Source organism: Symsagittifera roscoffensis, chromosome 1 (assembly GCF_963678635.1).
Source record: "Symsagittifera roscoffensis chromosome 1, txSymRosc1.1, whole genome shotgun sequence".
In the NCBI taxonomy this organism is placed as follows: Eukaryota; Metazoa; Xenacoelomorpha; order Acoela; family Convolutidae; genus Symsagittifera; species Symsagittifera roscoffensis.
In genome coordinates this window covers 39,320,761-39,339,692 of record NC_087062.1, presented here as the reverse complement: position 1 = coordinate 39,339,692, position 18,932 = coordinate 39,320,761, and the positions used below count along the sequence as shown (strand labels likewise).

The 18,932-nt window shown below is 35.7% G+C and overlaps 1 protein-coding gene across 1 annotated transcript; it reads right to left on the bottom strand.

Moving 5' to 3' along the window:
- Positions 1–1,239: 1,239 nt before the first annotated feature.
- LOC134856723 (transmembrane protein 248-like) lies at positions 1,240–17,800 on the bottom strand. Its single transcript, XM_063872994.1, has 6 exons — positions 17,696–17,800; positions 15,206–15,444; positions 14,808–15,069; positions 13,877–14,072; positions 1,928–2,216; positions 1,240–1,711 (listed from the first exon to the last, which is right to left on the bottom strand). Exons 2-6 carry the CDS (start codon positions 15,350–15,352, stop codon positions 1,454–1,456), a joined length of 1,152 nt encoding a protein of 383 aa, XP_063729064.1. The 5' UTR covers positions 15,353–15,444; positions 17,696–17,800; the 3' UTR covers positions 1,240–1,453.
- Between the last annotated feature and the right edge of the window lie 1,132 nt (positions 17,801–18,932).

The window sequence follows — 18,932 nt, the reverse complement described above, 5'->3', positions numbered from 1 at the left end:
TTTAGCATTGGCTGTACTTAAAAGCTCGTTATTGATCAAAATGAACACTTTCAAAGTGAACACATTTTATCTCAACAATTTTTCTTGCTTGTGTAAATGCAATATGAAAAAAGGTAGTGATGAGTCCAGACGAGTCCTGTGGACAAAGTTGTTTACGGGAAAAAAAACAAGTACCCAGTTGCAATACCCTTGCTTATCGCAAGGATAATCAAACATATCATATAGCTTCGGACGTTTCGTATGTTGGGGGATTAGATATATTTGATGGAGATTCATTTACTAATCGTTAACTCCTGGGCCGGATGGTTTAATTTTTCCTATGATATTTCCGATATTGCACTCTGCAACAGTGCATAACTTTATTCCTGGTTTTAAAAAAAAGATAATTTTATTATTAAAAAGTCGTTTTCTTGTAAAAATCTCAGATCAGAATTTTGTAAAAAGTTGTAAGACTCCTATGATAGTAATTTCTTGGATAGCGACCTACGGTCGGTCAACCCGGGAAGGCAAACATTTTACTCTTCGACAAACAATGGAGGTACACTTTCATATTTTATTCACACTTTCAATCTTTGAACTTGAACACCAGCACTAAGAATGCGGTTTCATTCAGCCGGCTCAGTGCCCATGTATCTTTACAAACAACTTAGCTTTTCCTTTTATATCACAAAGGACGCAAATTTAAGTGACCTGTTATATTGGCGTCATCAATCTTGAAAAACTAATGCTGTTAGAACAAACCTACCAAGCCAAAACATACAAAAGAGTGAATGTAAAAATTTTCTGGAGACTTCGATAAATATAGTGTTTTCGGGAAAACTTTTGAAACGTTTCCAGCAACAAGTTTTTCAGCACTTGCTTCCCATTATTTCTGTAAAAAGTAGATGAAAATTTAATAAAAAATTTCATGGATAATCGTGCATTAAAAAGTATTTTCTTAAGGCGAAGCAAGCAACAAATAGAGCTAGTAAGGAGCCGTTAGAATTCTCACTCAATCAGCAAAAAACAAGACAAATTGCCTGGTTGTAGTGAAACTTTTTATTCAAAAAGAAAAAATTAATCCGAGTAAATCTGATTTTCAGTGCTAAATTTAGGCTAAACGGATAGTATTTTATTTCAATTGTCACTGAGAGCAATAATTGTTCAATGTTTTATGAAAATCAAGAGCATTCACTCATTGATTTGTCTCGTTAAAAGTATGAATTACAGAAAAATAAATTTATTTATTTATAACCTAAACTTAAGCAATTTGAAACAACTGACAATTGATATCTGCACATCGAAAACATACAATAACATATTTCAACATATAGCATATAAAACTATCAGTTCAATTAGATCCCGTGCTATGTGTACAAAGAAGCTAAAAATTATCTTTGATTACCAAGAGAAAGTGATAACTCCTGTGGAAATATTGAGAAGTTCGTTTATCGCCGAAGTTATTTTGTAACAATCAGGCATCTAAATCACTAATATCAGGTTCGTTGTGCAGCAAAACGAATGTTTTCTTTCCTTCCTTTTTAATTTTGGCTGCTGCAGGCGACGATGAGCCGCTGGGATCTGAATTTTTATCTGCTAGAGTCTTCTCTGATGAAGCTTGAGTTTTGTTTTGATTTGACCTCACGAGAGAGAAAATTATTAGCAGCGCTACTATTAGAAGTATGAAGTAACTTGTGTGCACTAAATGTACGTTGATCAACTCCTGGTCACCCTGAAAGAAACATAGAATGCTAACAGCGTTTCCAGTTTTTTTTTCTCTAAAAACTCGACTTAGCTATTCTCCATGTGTACACAAAAATGGGAAAAAATATTTTAAGCTGCATAGTTTACCAAAAAGAGCTGCATCAAAACATTTCATGAGATCTTCAAAAAACTAAAGAACTCAACGAGAAAAAAATCTCTGCCAGCATTAGTTTATACGACTTACTGTAGAAAGAAAGGCCGTCAAGTCAATATTAAACTTGTGGTAGATTTCAATGATATAAGACTCGGCATGAGTGCTAGCTGAGTCATCTTTTCCCTTTTCATTTTTCGTTGTCGGCCACGGAAATTTTGTTTCTTTCACACAACTCGAGTTTCCCTTCCGACGTGGCACAAAAGTGGCTGACTTGTCATTCGAACTCTTTTCTGTTTTAAAGATGATGTCAAGTACTCTGTTAACTTCCTCTTTCATTTGTTCATCAGTGGTGTCTGAATGCTCAAAGCAAGTTTTTGGTCTGAAACATTAATACGCGATTATTACATAATTGTTTACGCAGCGCTTCGCAACTTATTCATACAGCTGGTAAAAATGGACACCCGAGCAGAATTGATTGTCAAGCTCACTCTAAACTATTCAACTTGAAAAGACGAGCTTTAGAAAATTTAAAAAATATATTCCAGATTAAATAAAAGAATCAAGAAAAACGTATTGGAAAAAGTCAGATATCAGTTCTCACATTTTGTTAGATTTTGCAAAAGACCTTGATTTCTATTGTAGAATTGGTGATTCTACTGTATTACATGCTATAGTAACCTGAGCGTAAGATTGATTCGTCATTAAGTTAAGTAGTAGAGCAAACAAAGGGTAGAGTTCAAAATAGTTCAATCTTCGAAGATATCGTCCCTTCTATGCCAGAAAACAAAATTTGACAAAATAGGCGAACCCCCCCCCCCCCCCCAAATCGGAACTAAGCAAGCTAATGTTATGAAATTCAGAGGAGCGATACTAGAGATGAGTTGAACCGGGCATACAAAAAACCGTGACCCCTTAGACCCTTGGGGGGCAAGTGATAATGGTCCCCGGAAGTGTAAATGGTCCTATCAGAACTAGGAAACTAGAGGCGCTAGTGGGCTCAAATTTTAGATGTTGTAGGCCTAGTTGAGGGAAGCAACAGTTTGGAACCCCAGACCCCTACTTCAGGTTTTATGCCCGAAGTAAACAAACCCACCCCTAACTTCCCGAAGTCGTTTCTCGGCCTCCAATGAGTGCAGGGAGCTGAAACTTGGAGGTATGATAGGTAGTGGCAAGATACATCTTGCATTATAATTTGAACCAAATCCGGCGGTTGGATCGGAAGCTATTAGCACTTGAGAAAACCCTCCCTTAGACCGCAAATAGGCAATTAATGCAAAATAATGAACGGTGGCATAATGATTTTATGGCAGCCATCGACACAAGATACGAAATCCGAAAAAATACCCCTAAAGAGCGAAAACCCTCCGGCGACTCCTTCCGGTGTTAATAGCCCTTTTCCGGAAAAAGTGATAATGGACCTTAGAAATGGCATAACTAGGAAGTATAAATGGGATAGGGATGAAACTAAGTAGTTAGGACTCCCATGGGGTTCTGAACCCAAACATGGAAGTTTGACCCCGGTTGACCACTGGGTGACCTCAAGTTGACCTTTGGGCGTCTTGACCCCAAAATTGCAAAGAAAACCCCAAGATTAAAGCCGGAAAGTGGTGTATTCTCCAGCACAACCCCTGGAATTGAGATTGGGTCACCTTGCTAAAAGTTGGGAGGAAAACTCACATTTTGGGAGGTAGAGCAGAAGCTGATAGAGATATAGTTTTATAAAGCAAGCTTGAGGTAGAAGAGTTAATTCAAAGTGGACCTGGTAACCATTGGGGTAAGTTTAGCTTGGCGAATGATCTATTATTAGCAATTCAACTAGACTAAAGAAAAGTAGTCCCAGAGGAAATTGATAGTAATAGGACCGCACCATGAGAATTCAGTCTCCTAAGAATGGACGGGGAATTTACTTGGCTTCTCGGAGGTGACTTTTTGGTTTGATTTGACTCCTAATAGACGAACTACGTTACCCTGATAGCTAGAAGGTCGGGATTGGAATAGAGTACAGATAGAAATTTTAGATGCATGGAATGAATTAGCTACCCATGAAAAGGGTCTCCCCCTACCCTTGGGAGGTCGGAATGTTTACGGGATATCTAAAATAAAGACCTTGGGAGGGTCACTGAGTAAGCATTGCATGGTTTGGAGGTTGAGTTGTACGAGGGCTGAAGTCACTGAGGTCAGGAATTCGCTGATTAGAATCGTTTGACATTTGTTCGCTAGGTCAAATTGTGACACCTACAGCATACCGGGTATCTAATAAACGTGAAAAGACTGATAAAAGAAACCGAATTTGGCACGTGGCAGAGTTGACAGGGGTGAGGATATAGTCTTAAACATGAGCGGACGGGCGATTTAAGCGGATGTCAGGACTCATGGGAAATGGCGTGACTCAAGTAAAACTAAGTGAAGAAAGATAAGGAGTTGGAGGGTACCGGAGAGTCTTTAAGAGTCAAAACAGTTGCTGGCATCTATTAAGAGTAGTTGGTTCTCAGTCAGAGTAGAGAACAATTATTGCTAGCGAATCGAGGAGTTGATTATAAAAGAGAACAATTATAGAAAAAACAGTAGATAGTTGCTTCTCGTCAGAAATTCTCTATAGAGAGAGAAAATAGTTAGTGATTAGTGAAATTAGTGGGAGTTAACTTGCAATCGAGCAATTGCGCTAAAATTCGGAGACCCATTTCCTACGGTTAGACTGATAATTACATTGTGGCCATTCAGAGCCTTCTGTAATTAGACGTATAATCATTTGAAGTAATTTACAATTGATGATCATTACGATTGTATTGACGAGACAGCCCTAAGAGCAATACACGGAAGGGGCAAGCAACAGAGAGCAGTACAGGATATTTGCCACCAAATTAACCCTTTCGGGATTGTAGATAGTAGTGAATCTCGGTCGCCCTGCTGAATTCACTGCCAAAGGGACAAATTAAGGAGGAATCCCCTAAATCTACATCTATGTTCCAAAAAATTTGGTACGAGGGAGCTTGAAATTCACACTTAATTAGAACACTAAATGCAGATAAAACGATAATCATAATTTTTAGCAAAACAAACCGGAAAAAAACTAAATCCACAAACTGCTAACCTAAAAAATCGGCCAATTAAGCGAAAGAAGTTTTTTCGACATCTTTGAATTCGTATAGATGAACAGCTGAACTTCGATAAACACGTTGATTTTCTCGGTAAAAAATTCACGAATGTTTTTAGGCTAAAAAATTAAAACATTGTCATAAATTATCATTCTAATTTTCTTGAAAACTTAAAATCATCATAATTTTTTAAACTGCTACATCCTTGATAACGAAGACCTCTCAAGAATTATCTTCTATTAGTCAAATAAGATCCCTGATTTTTTTGTCTTTTCTCTATAACATTTCTCTTTCCTTTTTCGGTGAAAACCAATATAAATTGAAATCTAAGCAGTCGTATGATTTATCTTCCAATACTGCAAAAATATTTCTCACCGATTATCAAAATCTTACAAAGCAAATTTCCGCTCTGAGACACATGTGAACAGACCTGTAGGTCCAATGGTGCTCTCCTAGTCAGTATAATTGTTGGCGTGGTTTGTAAATCTATTAACTACCGACAATGGAATTGCCTGAAAGCAATTTATTATTATCTGTAATCAGGCGTCTTGTGTACACCAAGCTCTGAGAAAGCTGAAGTATTTAGATGTATGTTAAAACATGTCGGCATATGGTATATCTTTAAGATGCCTAAATCTTAAGGCTTCAAGATAGGGAAATAGTGGTAGACACATTTAAAATTGAGGCAACTATTTTGGGTGAAATTCTCAACCCAAAAAATCGTTAAACTGTTTAATATAATTTCTTGGCAAACTTTCTGTCGATCGATGCATTTCTCAAGACTAGCTTATTTTATTTTGGTAGATTTCGATCTTCATTTTTCCTTTGTTATCTTTCATTTTATAAATATCGTGTAATGAAGGGTAATTTAGTAAGTGTCAAGTTACTTATTTAGGTCGTATGTTCTTGTTTCAGGAAAACGACTTTAAATTTTTCACGCGCAAGTTTCGTTTTTAATTTCTTTAGAAGTTTTTGAAACGAAAATCATTTGCAAATTACGCTCTCCAAAAACAAAAGTGCAAATGACAGGGTTGAAGGTGAATGCCTTTTAGGTTTAAAGACGGATTTTGATTTTAAGAGATCCCAGCAAATCAAAAAAATTACATATTGACTCAGCTTCTTATAATTGGTGTTGGTTTCATGAAAAAATTGTCTGTTTTTTTTCTGTTGACTTTGTTTACCTTTTGTTTTCCTCAGAATTTTTTTTGGCGGAGTGCAGCTAGCGTATGTTTGACTGCAGTTCAAATATTTTCGCAATGTCTTGACTTTTATTTGATCTTTTGTAGTATTAAAATTACTATTGCTTTCTTTGTCGCTAGATCTGTCAATAATGTAGTAAAATTGTTTAATATTGTAAATTTAAAAAATTTGTTTGCTGATTTTTCTTCGAGTTTGCTGTATCTATGCTATCATAATCATTTTTTCCGGCCATTTGAAAAATGGAGAAGAACTATGTATTCGGGTGCGTTTTAATTTTTTCTTTTTGTTTTCCACGCAAAATCAGGTACCATTCATAACGACATTGAAATTTTTTAAAAAGTTGTCCAGTATCGAGAAAAACCGGTTTAAAATTTTTGATTTTTAGTCTAAAATCGAGCGAGCAGGCTAAAATAGCATTTTTTTGCTAAAATTAGGCCGTGAACACTAACTTTTACTCAAGCAAAAATGTTTGTGGAGTTTTTCAGCTCCATTTGGAAATTAAAAACTTTTGGTAGAAAAAAAAGACAAACAAAAAAGAAACATATAAAAAAAGACAAACAAAAATAATTAAAAAAATTGTTCATTCAGCAAAAGGAAGATTTTCTGATTTTTGTTTGTTGAAAGTTTTGCCCAATTTCCCATTTTTGCTATGACTAGAATATTCCTAGATCCTTCTATCACACCATAAAGAAAAAAAACGATAACTTGAAAAAAAAAACTATTATTTAGACTATGGTCGGAACATTCTGTGCTACTTGCACAGTGACCGGCTATACTTGGTCAAACTTATGTATTTCACCTCAATTCGCAGCCCTATTTCACAAAGTCTAACATAGTCCAAAAACAGGAAATTAACGCAACAAAAATACTTGAACATTTGTATTTATTGAAGCCCAATAAATAAAAAGAGGAAGATGTAATACAAAAAAAATTCATAGTCATTCTTCCAATACAAAATGAATGAATAAGAATAATATCAGGAGAAAAAAAAATGGAAAAGAAAAACCTTCAAAAATCATTTTCGCCAATAATTACCTATCATAATTATTAAAAACACCTGCACCAGAAAAATTTTAACAAAGATCTTTCGGAATGCAAGAACGAAGCTGAAGTTTCAAAAAATCTTTCTCAGCGGAGCTACGCCCACAAAATTAGGCAGACAGACGCTTAAAACTAGCAGAAAAATTTAAGTTTGCAAAAAAAAAAGCAGGCCTCGACTGGATTGGAACTCCTAGGCTGTGTCGTCTCTTCAAAGGAAGAGACTACACAGCCCAGGAACTTCACAGCAACTTCAAAGGAACCTTCGAACCTTCAAAAAAAATGGACTACGGGAAGTAAGCCGACAAAACAAATCAGACGTACGATATTCTGAAAAAAAAAAAAAAACTCCATTTAAAGTAGCTACCGGCCGGATTCGAACCACAAGCCTTTGTCGTCTCAAGCAGTTGTGATACTTCTACGCCAGATACCACCGGATGGTTGATTGAATTTACACAAATTTAAACACAGAAGCGAAGCTGAGCTTCGCACCACTTGCGATAAAAAAAATGACAAAGATTAAAATCAAACGAAAAAAAAATTCAAAAAATCGTTTTTGTCAACAAAAATTGCAACAAAAGTCCGAATATCCGGAACAAAACTGTCTACATCATTAGAAACTCTAAAAAGACCTTTAGGAATGCTATAAAGAAAGCAAGTTTCCAAAAAAAGTCCTTTCTGCGGAACTAAGCGGACAAAAAAGCGGACAGACAATAATCTAAATTAGCCTATTTAAAAATGTTCTATTTAAAAAAAAAGAAACAGGTCTCAACTGGAATCAAACTCCCGGACTGGGTCGTTTCAAGCATGGGGGTTGAAGCTGAACCACCGAGCTACGGGAACCAAGCCGAAAAAAAGACGGACGATAATCCGAAAAAGCAAAAAAACTCTAGTTTGCAAAAAAGGGGCCGGCCGGATTCGAATCAAAAGCCTTTGCCGTCTCAAGTTGTTTTTTACCTCTACGCCAGATGCGCCGAGGGTTGATTGGATTTTAATTTATATTTACTAAGATTACCAAGCGGTAACAAAACCGAAAATACCTGACCAGAAACTCTTCAAGTCAAAAATTCAAAAAAAAATTGTGAACTTATATAAAAATATTAAGTCACTTTTCCCTCAGCGCACACACACGCACATTTTTTTCGGTTGTAGCGACGCAATAAGAGGCCGCTAACTTGGTATTAGTTGAGCAAAAAATTATTAGGTCGATAAAAAAGAGAAAAACATCAAGAAAATAGCAGCTCAATTTTTTCATTTTTTTTCTCTTTTTTATCGACCTAATAATTTTCGGCTCAACTAATATAAAGGTAGCGGCCTCTTATTGCGTCGCTACAACCAAAAAAAATGTGCGTGTGTGCTCTGAGGGAAAAGTGTGCACTTGTTTAACCTCAACGCCAGATGTGCCGGATGGTTGATTGGATTTGAATTTGTAATTACCAAGCGGTAACAAAGCCGAAAAGACCTGAGCATAAATCCTTCATGCCGAAGACATTTAGAAAAATTCTAAACTTATTTAAAAAATGTCCCTTTTCCCGTCAGAGCCCACAAACGCGCAGTGCATAAATTTTTTCGGACGTAACGACGCAAAAGGAGATCACGAAAAAAGTGAAATTTCGACAAATCGAGCTGATTAAATGACAACCATTGTGAAAAGCAAATTTCGATTCGGCCGATTTTTAAAATGCTAAAAGCAACTGCTGTGAAAATTGTTTACAGCTAAAATAAACTATTCTTAGATGTGGCAACTAAGTCGACAAAACATCAGCAGACAAATAATAGACCGAATTTTTTTAGAACCAAAATATTTACCGTTTGAAAAAACTGGTCCTGGTCAGATTTGAACCCAGGACCTTTGCCGTCCCAGGCGTATTCGTTACCACCAGGCTGTGTGCAAGAGACACTACAAAATTTGAATTCCTTATGAACCAAGGTACATCAGGAGTACAATGAGTCCTGTGGTCAAAAATGTTCACGGGAAAAAAGTCTAGTACCCGATTGTAATACCCTTGTATATCATAAGTTAAAAAAAAACCAAAACAAAGAAGTTATTACCTGAGTTAGCAGAAACTCTTCATGCCGAAAAAAGTTAAAAAAACTAAAATTAAACAAAAAATAAAGACTGTTTCCCCTCAGAACACACACGCACAAAAAAAGTTACTTCGCTCATCGAATGACCCAATACAAGGCTACTAAGCCGATATAAAATAAGTTGATAACTATTACGCCGGGAAAAAAGAAAGACAATTTTACAAACCGAGTAGGTAAATATTTTAACCATAATTCATCATTAAAAGCAAATTTCTCTATGGCCGGATTTCTGGAACGCTTTTATGCTCAAAATACGTCTTTTGCAACAGAAAGGCGAAGTAGATTAATGAGTCCAGTATCCAGGAGGCGAGACCTGTGAAGAAAATTATTTACGGGAAACAGTCTAGTACCCGATTGCAATACCCTACATGGCAAGATAGGTCATTCTTTAAATAGACAAAAACAAAATTTTCAAACATTCAAAAATGGTGACACAGATGCTTATTAAAAGAATAAATAGCCAACTTTCCAAGAAAAACAACACTTTTTAATTATCTGATAAAAAATCTTACTCTCAAAGAGGTTGTAACACCATTGCTTATCGCAGGACTGATTATCAATGACAATGAAAAATGAACAAAATCGGGCAGGACAATGCCTGCGCAAGAAAACAGCAAAAAAACACTTAAAATGACAAAAAAATGGATGCATAAAACTTAACAACCTACAAAAAAAACTTAAAACACAGAGCTCCAATCGATTTCTCGAAAACGTAGAAAATTATTTAAAAAACAATTTGGTGATACATTCAAAAAACCTGGCACCAGTTAAGCAGACAGTAAATTAATCGAAATTAGTTAAATGAAGTGAAAACGTTGAAAACCAAACTTAAAAACCAATTTTGGCGCATTTTGATAGCTTAAGACTTCTCTCAAAAACGTCTTCAGCGCCTATAAAACGCCAAAAATTGGCAAAATTTAGCCCGAAATCTAATTAAGAGAAACGAATCCATAAATTTTTCTAAAAAGAAAAAACATTCTATTTTCAAATTCTTACTTACATACGGCTACATCGTATAAAAATAAACCACACAGCTACATTCACTTCATAACCTCAAGCACTTCTGCTGCCTTTGCATATCTTTGAAACTTTGACTACAACACAAGAGGCAAAAAAATCTACATAAGAGTATGTCAGAAATGTCGGGAAAAAATCTACATTAAACAAACTATATCTGATAACTTCATACGATTGTCTCGATTGTGTTCTACATATGATTGTCTCAGTTCTGAACTCGAGGACTAAGCCCCGACCAACACAACCGACAGCGTTTAACTATCTTTAAGAAAAAAATTATCGAGCGGCGAGTAAGCCGACAAAATTTGAGTAAACAATCATTGAGCCAAAAACAAAATTAACATAAAACATTTAGGGCAGTTTTGAAACTCAAAGATTTACACCCTCCTGAAACACACAAAAGCCTAATAAGCTTATTTGTCCTTAAAAGGACCCATTATAAGGTAACTCAGCTGATACTATATTTGCCGAAACCAATTACGCCTAATAAACCTTTAGAGCAAAAAAACGTGGAAAGAAGAAAGCATTTAAAAAAAACAGACGTCGCAAATTAAAAAGTTAATGAATAGCATCAAAAGGTAATTCAAATCCATCAAAACTTGTTTCAACGAAAAAAATAGTATGATTTGAAAGGAAGCTGACAAAAAATAAGCAAACGAAGTCCGACAATTTAATTTCTCCCAGAAAAAATCCTAATTCATAAAAATATGTTCCTGGCCATAACAAACCCGCAACATTTACCAACTTAAGCTCAGACCTCCAAACTAAAAACAAAACGCAACAAATTGGTCAAACTTGATCGTCTATTTACGAAAGCTGAGCAAATGGTTCAGTGATTTTGTTAAGTAGTTAACCCAAAAAAAGATATATATTCCGAGTTATTAATGCTCCTCTAATTGCAAGCTTATAAATACAGCCTCTCGCATAATCAGCACACAGGCAGAGCTGACCTTCGCACTATTTGCGATACGAAAATGAAGGAAAGTGATCAAAATCAAATAAAAAAACGAAGTTTTTTTCATAAATTTAATGAAAATTACAACAGAAGCACAAAAAATTTGGAGCAAAATTACCTGGACCAATAGAAACTTTATAAGAAGCTCCCAGAAGGCTCGAAAGAAACCGAATTTTCAAAAAAAATCCTGTGGGGAACTAAGCAGACAGACTATAATCAAAACAAGGCAAAAATTATCAGTTGACAAAAAACAGGTCTCGACTGGAATCAAACTTCCGGCTTTTGTCATTTCAAACATGAAGGTTACAGTAGCTTGGAAGAAAACTGAAACTTCAAAAAAACTCGGGCTAGGAAAATTAAGCCAACAAAAATAAACAGACGGACGGTAGTCTGAAAAAGAACAAAAACTCTAGTTTGCAGAAGAGAAGTTCCGGATTCGAAGTACAAACCTTTGCCGTCTGAGACAATAGTGTAACCACTACTTCAGATGCGCCGGATGGTCGATTGAATTTGAATTTATACTTAACAAGCGGTAACAAAGCCAAAAAAACCTGAGCAGAATACCTTCATGCCGAAAAAAAAACAATCAAGTTCCCCTTCCCCCGAGAACACACACACCTACACAAACACTATTTTCGGTCATCAAACGATGCAATAGGATGCCACTTAGTCGATATGAAACAAGCCGAAACATATTACGCTTGCAAAAAGACAAACAAGAAAACTAAATTTTAAATCGAGTTGGTAAAATTACAACCAATATGAAGGCAGGATATATATAAAACTAACATGCAAAAGAAAGGCCCAGTAGATGACAAGTCCAGGAGATAGGTCCTGTAAACTAAATTATTTAGGGGAAAAAAACCTAGTACCCGATTGTAATACGCTTGCTAATCGCAAGAGTAAAAGGAACAAAAGTTTCGACTTAAGTTATAAAAAAAAATTAGAGCAAAAAACAAATATTAAAAAAAAAAATTTTTTTCAACAAAATTGACATTTTTTGCAATTAAATTTTATTTTACTATGGACGGCTTCGGATGGTGATTTTTGTTTCTCGTTAAAGTACAATCGTTTATCGTAAAATAAAGAGAACTGCAATATTAAAAAATAAGCCGACAGAATTGTAGCCGACCGACCTGTGTCAAAAATCTGCGGAACTTTTTCGGTACCGATGAAAATTACCTTCCATATGCAGGTCATACAAGTCAAAAACGCTAAAAACACGACAAAATGGTATATAATAAAAATACCATTTTGTCAATTCTGTGAACAAGTTGTTTACGGGGGAAAAATCTAATACTCGGTTGCAACATCCTTGCTTACGGCAAGGGTAATGGAAAAGAAAGCCTAGAACCAGGTTGCATTACCCGTGGCTATCGCAAGGAAAACGATAGATATGACAATGAGATGAATGACTAAAACAGATAAATGTTTTTCTGAAATAAAACGACACCTAATCTTATTTATACAAGTCCTCTTAATTGCTTTAATTGTTTTATATTCGCGCCCTTTGGCTTTCGAAATCGAATACTAAAATTTGCCTTCTATTTAGCAAAAGAACTTGAAAGATCAAGCAACTAAAATTCAAATATCATACGTGAGCGTGAAATATTGTTCACGCTCACGCTTGAAATTTGAATTTTAGAGCAATTTTGAGACTTTTTCCCGAAAAACGAAAAAGTCAACGCGTCCTATAAAAGAGCCTTCATTGACTGTTAAAATCAAACCAAAATCCAGGCTATTGAAAGAAAGACGACAAAAAACCGTTCCAAATAAGAAAAATGGCATTTAAACAAAAAGGAAAATGAACCGACGGAAACTAGGACAAAAACCATGAATCCGAAAAAATGCCGCTTTTTTCAAGAAATTTTTTAGAAAATATAATTTCCAGCTGAATCGAACCTAATTCATATTCATAATCGAATTCATACCTAAATGATGGTACTTTTATCCAAATTCGAAATGGTAAAAAAGATCCAAAGGTTTGAATAATGGACAGTAAACACACTTGTCTGAGAGGTTGTTCCGCTCAGGTCCCTGCTGGGACGCGAAACAGCTATGCTGTATTGTATTGAACCAAGTTTTGAAACAGCGCAATTTTTACTCTTAGTTAGAGCTTCCAACCTTTTGCCTTAAACTGGGAGTGCGACACAGGAGATACTTGAACAGACACCATTCTTTTCAGAGAAAAACAAAGTTTTCAAATATTCGTCAGTAAAAGTGTCCAAAATTTGAAATAATTTCTCTGCGATCGGGATTTGTCCCTGATCATTTGGATTCGGAGAAAAAATGCTGAGCTATGTGCGCCGTTAAAAAATAAATGGTCTTCTTACTGGTTTGGGAAGCAAGCTACAACGGGATCTTGTTAACTAGATGCTCCCCTTTTGCAAAAAAAAGGGGGGGTTGGCAATTCGCTGCAAGGTACAAAATTCATATATGCTTAATTGTTCAATCCTTCCTTTATAGGGGGTCCAATTCCTTACGAGGCCCAAGGCACTATAGGGGAGCATATAGTTAACAAGTGATTCAAAACCCGAGACAGAGAAAATGCGTGATAACTTTGCGAAATAGTTTTTCATCAGCTAAATGCATAGCATTAAAAACTTGTAATTACCTTCAGATACTTCACTTTTGGCTTTTATTTACCTTTTTTTGTATTGAGGTAGCACCCCTGCTTCTTTTGTTATGAGAAGTAGACATGTTTCTCCTTTCGGAGACAGTTTGTTCTTCGCATAACAGCGGTCTTCAGTGGCGACGACTGAGCCAGAGGTCTTGTTTGCATCGCAGTCGTCAATTGAAGGTATCTGCAGGTATCCGAACAACAGGACATTGCTTAGCTCGCCTGAAACAGAAAACACCCTCTGCACTAACTAAATACGCGATCTTTCAGACTGCTGTCAGATCTTCAACTGTATCTGAACTTTTTATGCTAAAATAACCTTGTGAAATTATGTTACGCCATATTTTCGTTAAAGAACATAGCTCTAGGGCAACACTGTTCTCACTCGACTACATATAAGTCAATGGCGAAGCTTGCGTAACTCTACCCGTAGGATAATTCTTGGCCAAAAGGGGCTTTTTAAATGCAGGGGTTCAAAATTATCAGAGTGATTGATCCAGCAACTTGGAATCAGTTCTAAATAGAATCGTGCCCAAATTAAGCCAAACAATTTCCTTAAAGTATAATTGTAAAATGAAGTTTTAATAATTCAATGCCGAATTTTTTGCGTTGAAATTAGTTTTTATTTGGAGCTCTTACAAACGGCATATTTTTCTAAGACTTTGGGTATAAATCTTATGGTATAAAATTTCCGGTAGGATCCCTTCGATCTAAGGGTTACTTACTGACTGAACTGTTCGCGTACCATGATTTTTTGACCAAGATTTTTAAGATTACCGCTAAGTATACACTTGGTGGCCAAAGGACTCTACATTTAAAAACCCATTGTATTCTCTCGTTTGTATCGCTGAAGTAGTGTTTAGTTGAAACTTCAACGTGTGTAGTATATTAGTTCTTAGGAGACATCGAAGTCAACTGAATGAAGAGATAAAAAAATCATTCCCTAATTTTTTCTACCTTGAATGCCGAAACTTTTAGCTTCCACTTTAAACACTGCATGCTCAATTCCACTCAGTAAAGATGTGCTCTCTGAGACACCATGAGACGCTTTCAGAGTTGTTTCCACTTGCATACACACACTGTTCTGTAAATAAGCATCTCTGTCTTCCTTGGATATTTTGGCCGAGATGTTTTTCAGGGCATCTGGAGAGTCCTTGATACTTTTGGCGTCCAGGCAGAACTCGATGTGGTCAAAGTTAGCGAGAAACGAATTCCAGTCCTGAAAAAATCTTGTTGCTAGTATTAAAAACGAAAACAATAGCTCAAAACTACCTCATTTTTCTTTTTCAAAAAGGTCACATCTCAGTTCTCAAAAACAACGAATTTGCTATAATTTGAATAAACAGCCAATTAACCTGAATATCTGGATCCTCTAAACTATGTGATGTGATATAGAAGGCGTAGGCGACCAGACCCGCTGCACACATAACCAGCGTGAACAGGAAAGTTGCCATTGGCGGGTTAACTCTCCTCGCTATACTACACATCACTCCGCACACCATTACAACACGATGAGCAGGGAGTTGTGAAATTATACGAAAAGAAAGCAAATAAACTGCTTAAAGCCAACCAGTGCCAATAACTATTCTCCAGTCTGAAATGAAAAACAAAAAATTAGCTTTTATTTAGTTCAAAAATACACCATATTGGGAAATGTCAACATGGGACAAGTTTGAAGTTCAGTGTGAACAAAAAACCGGCTGCTACTTTTTAGCGTGAACAAATAGGAAGTAAATAGGGACTTGATTCGACCGACCTATATCCGACCTATTATATGTTCTATAGTTGTATAAGTCTGGTTTTTTCTTTTCTAATTTTTACTTATATCTTACCAAGGTTTCAAAATGTTTTAATAATAACTCTTCGTTTGAACCAGGATATAGTGCTTAATAAAATTCTATGCTAAAAAATCATGAAGCATCTAATTAAACTTAAGAAAAATTATACATTAGACAATAAGATTATACTTTCAGTGTTTAAAAAGAGTTCTCTGCCTCTGCAGAACAATTTAATTAACAGGACACCCCCCGCAACACAAACCCACTTCTTCATAGACCACAACACCCTTGAAAATAGACCCTTCCAAATGGGAGCCTGAAGGGAAAATCTTTCAACGGAATTTTTATACATTGAATGTAATAAATTTAAGGATATATAAGTTCCGGTAAAAAATTCTGCCCTTCAAAATTATTGGAAAATACGATATTTTTAGTTTGAAATAAAAAACTATTTTTAACTGCTGTTTCCATTAATAAACTATAACAAGCCAGTTTTAACGTTTAAAAAAATTTTGGCTCAATTTTGGCATGATATTTATCAGAACTGACCCGAACATGCTGAGCCTCAAAAAAATTATTTTCGGCTCAATTTTGGCATGATATTTATCAGAATTGACCCGAAAATACTCAGCCTGCCTTCTTCCCCTGTAAAATTTCAACACCCGGAATTAAGTACTGCAGAGTAGCTGTTTATTGTTACGCCATATAAAAAACTAGGGACCCAGCGCAGCAAAGCTGCTTGGACAAACACATGTCCTACAGGTAAACTAATAAATGCAATAAAAAAATTGATACAGTTAAAGTGAATAAATGGTAGTTTTTAGGAAGTTTAACCCCTTTCTATTCAATTTTGCCGACAGTTGATACTTAAATTGCTTTAACTTTCTGCTATTGTAAGTGGATGACTCAATTTTGTATTGTTGGATTTGCATTTCTCTGGTTAATCGTTTCGAGTTCAAAACAGGTAACTCGCATTCAAAAGTGAGTAACCTCGGCAGCATTTCGGGAACTGGATAGCCTGAGACTTGTAGTATCAAACTACAGTTGCACCATTCAATATTATGCCACTTGCATGAATTTGAGGTTCAAAACTCGAAAAATTTTGAGATAGATAAAGATTTAAAAAAAGATAGATGCCAAAAATTAGTAGATAGTTTCAACATGACGAGAGACGTCTTTCCTTAATTATGCGAACCCGGTATTTCACACAGATTGATGTACCAGAAAACTGCATATTTATAATGTGTATGAAAAAATCCCGAACATTACAAAAACAAATTACCTTCAAGTTCTCTAAGTAAAATGGATATAGCGCTTAAGCTGCTAGGTGTCAGATCTTCGCATTACTCGGAATAAAAACACTAGAATGAACGACAGCAAACATCTGCAATTTTCAACAGCTGCCATCAATCGTATTTACTTAAAAAAACATCAGATTTCTGAAAACACTAACATTGCGAAAATTTTTGAGAAATCTTTTAAAAAACCTTTGAAAAAAATGTCAATTTTTGAAAAAGGGAAAGATTTGAGCAGTAAAATTTGGAGGTCACATCTGCAAGCCCTGTGTAAAAAAAGAACATCACTCCGCCATAGATTCAAGCATATCAAAGTGTGGTTTAACCTAGTTTTAAAAAATTCGAACGCCATATCTCGAAAACTAAAAGGCGCTCAACAGTCACATTTGAAGACCAGATAGAAACCTTTTGAGATTATTTTGACAACATGCCACCATTCAGTTGAGAATTTTATTTTGAAATTTTAAAGTATCTAATTTTTGAAAATCATAAAAAACGGCATAAATCGGAAACTACAAAGTTTTGAGCAGTCACATTAGAAAACATGATTTTCAAACCATGAGAGTACCCTAACAGCACCCAACTGTCTCAAAAACCGTCATATGTCATTAAACTGAAAAGATTTGGGTATTCATGTTTGGAATCCAAACATTTCGCAACCCATGGGAGAACCCTGAGAGCGCCCCACCTTCAGGTTGCTAATTTTGAAATTGGTGAAATAAAAGCTACACCGAAAAACGCCCGTTACAAAGTTAAGAGCGATGAATCTCACCTTTACATTAGCATTCACTGCACTGCCCCCAAATCCCCTCTCTTGCTGGCATCATAGCTACAGCTTTACATACGGGCCTTCTAATTTTCCTAGCATTCTTAAGCTGGAAAATTGAAAAAACTTCTTTAACATTGCAATAAACGATATAGTTGAACCATGCAAAGAAAAGTTATGCCATTAACCGTTGCAACAATGCTTGAATATGGCAAGATACTTGCCACACGCATTCAAATTTTGTATAGATAGATAGATTTGGGATTTTGCAGACATTGTGGAATACATTGCAGCAGTGCTGTCCATTTAGAAAAAAAAAACAACTTAAATTAATTTAAATTTTCTTTTAAGTTTTAATTTATTTAAATGTAAATTAAGAAACCACTCAATTTAAATTAAAAATTTTAGTAGAGCAATATAAATTGAAAAACATTTAAATTGCTCGGCTCCGACGCCAGAATACACATTTTACTTATGTCAATCAATTAGTCGATTAATTTCTTATTACAGAATGAATTACAGTGATTTCACGTATTAGAACTTCATATCATCATAGATGCATTAAACAAAAACTAGCTGTATCATTTTACGCGGTTTTTTTAACTTTCACACGACGACTTCCACGAAATCGATTAAGTTGAGCACTAGAGCAAAAAGTCATCACAAGAAATCAGTGACCAGTTACTGCGTAAGTACCACAAGGTTTCTGGCCAAATTCATCTTTGAAAAAACCTTCAACACACATGCGAAGCTGCGCTTCGCAAAACCTAGCGAGAACATGACAAAAAAGCAGCTTAATACAGTGAATCAACAAAATATAATTAAGTCTTGAATATGTAACATTTGCTGCGTATCGGAGTCAAACCTGCGGAGTCTCACGCCCTACCCTCTCGGCCACGAAGGCTTAACAATCGGCGAACACTAGTCACAAATAAAGCAGCTATATCTGCTAATAAATTGCCAACGCCATGCAGCAAAGTGGCACCAAATGCAAAAAGACTTAATTTTGCATGTAATAACTTGGACACAGAGGCGAAGTTGAACTTCCCATACGCAAGCAAAAAGACGACCGATAACGCTACTGAGACAAACTGAATGAGTAAAACTTTGAGTATACAAAATTTCTCAAGTGACGCACGCTAATTGTGAGTCTACATAATTGCTAAGTGACGCAAGCCAATTAAGACGCATTAGCAATACCAGTCAATTTGAAAAAAAAATCAACTAGCATGCCTCAATTTAT

What these genes read in the sequence shown, in the direction of transcription:
- LOC134856723 (XM_063872994.1), bottom strand. Translation starts at nt 15,352, where the DNA reads ATGGTGTGCGGAGTGATGTGTAGTATAGCGAGGAGAGTTAACCCGCCA. An exon ending in TAGAGGATCCAGATATTCAG is followed by an intron (nt 15,070 to 15,205) that starts GTTAATTGGCTG and finishes AGATTTTTTCAG; the next exon opens with GACTGGAATTCGTTTCTCGC. An exon ending in TGACGGCCTTTCTTTCTACA is followed by an intron (nt 1,712 to 1,927) that starts GTAAGTCGTATA and finishes TGTTTCTTTCAG; the next exon opens with GGTGACCAGGAGTTGATCAA.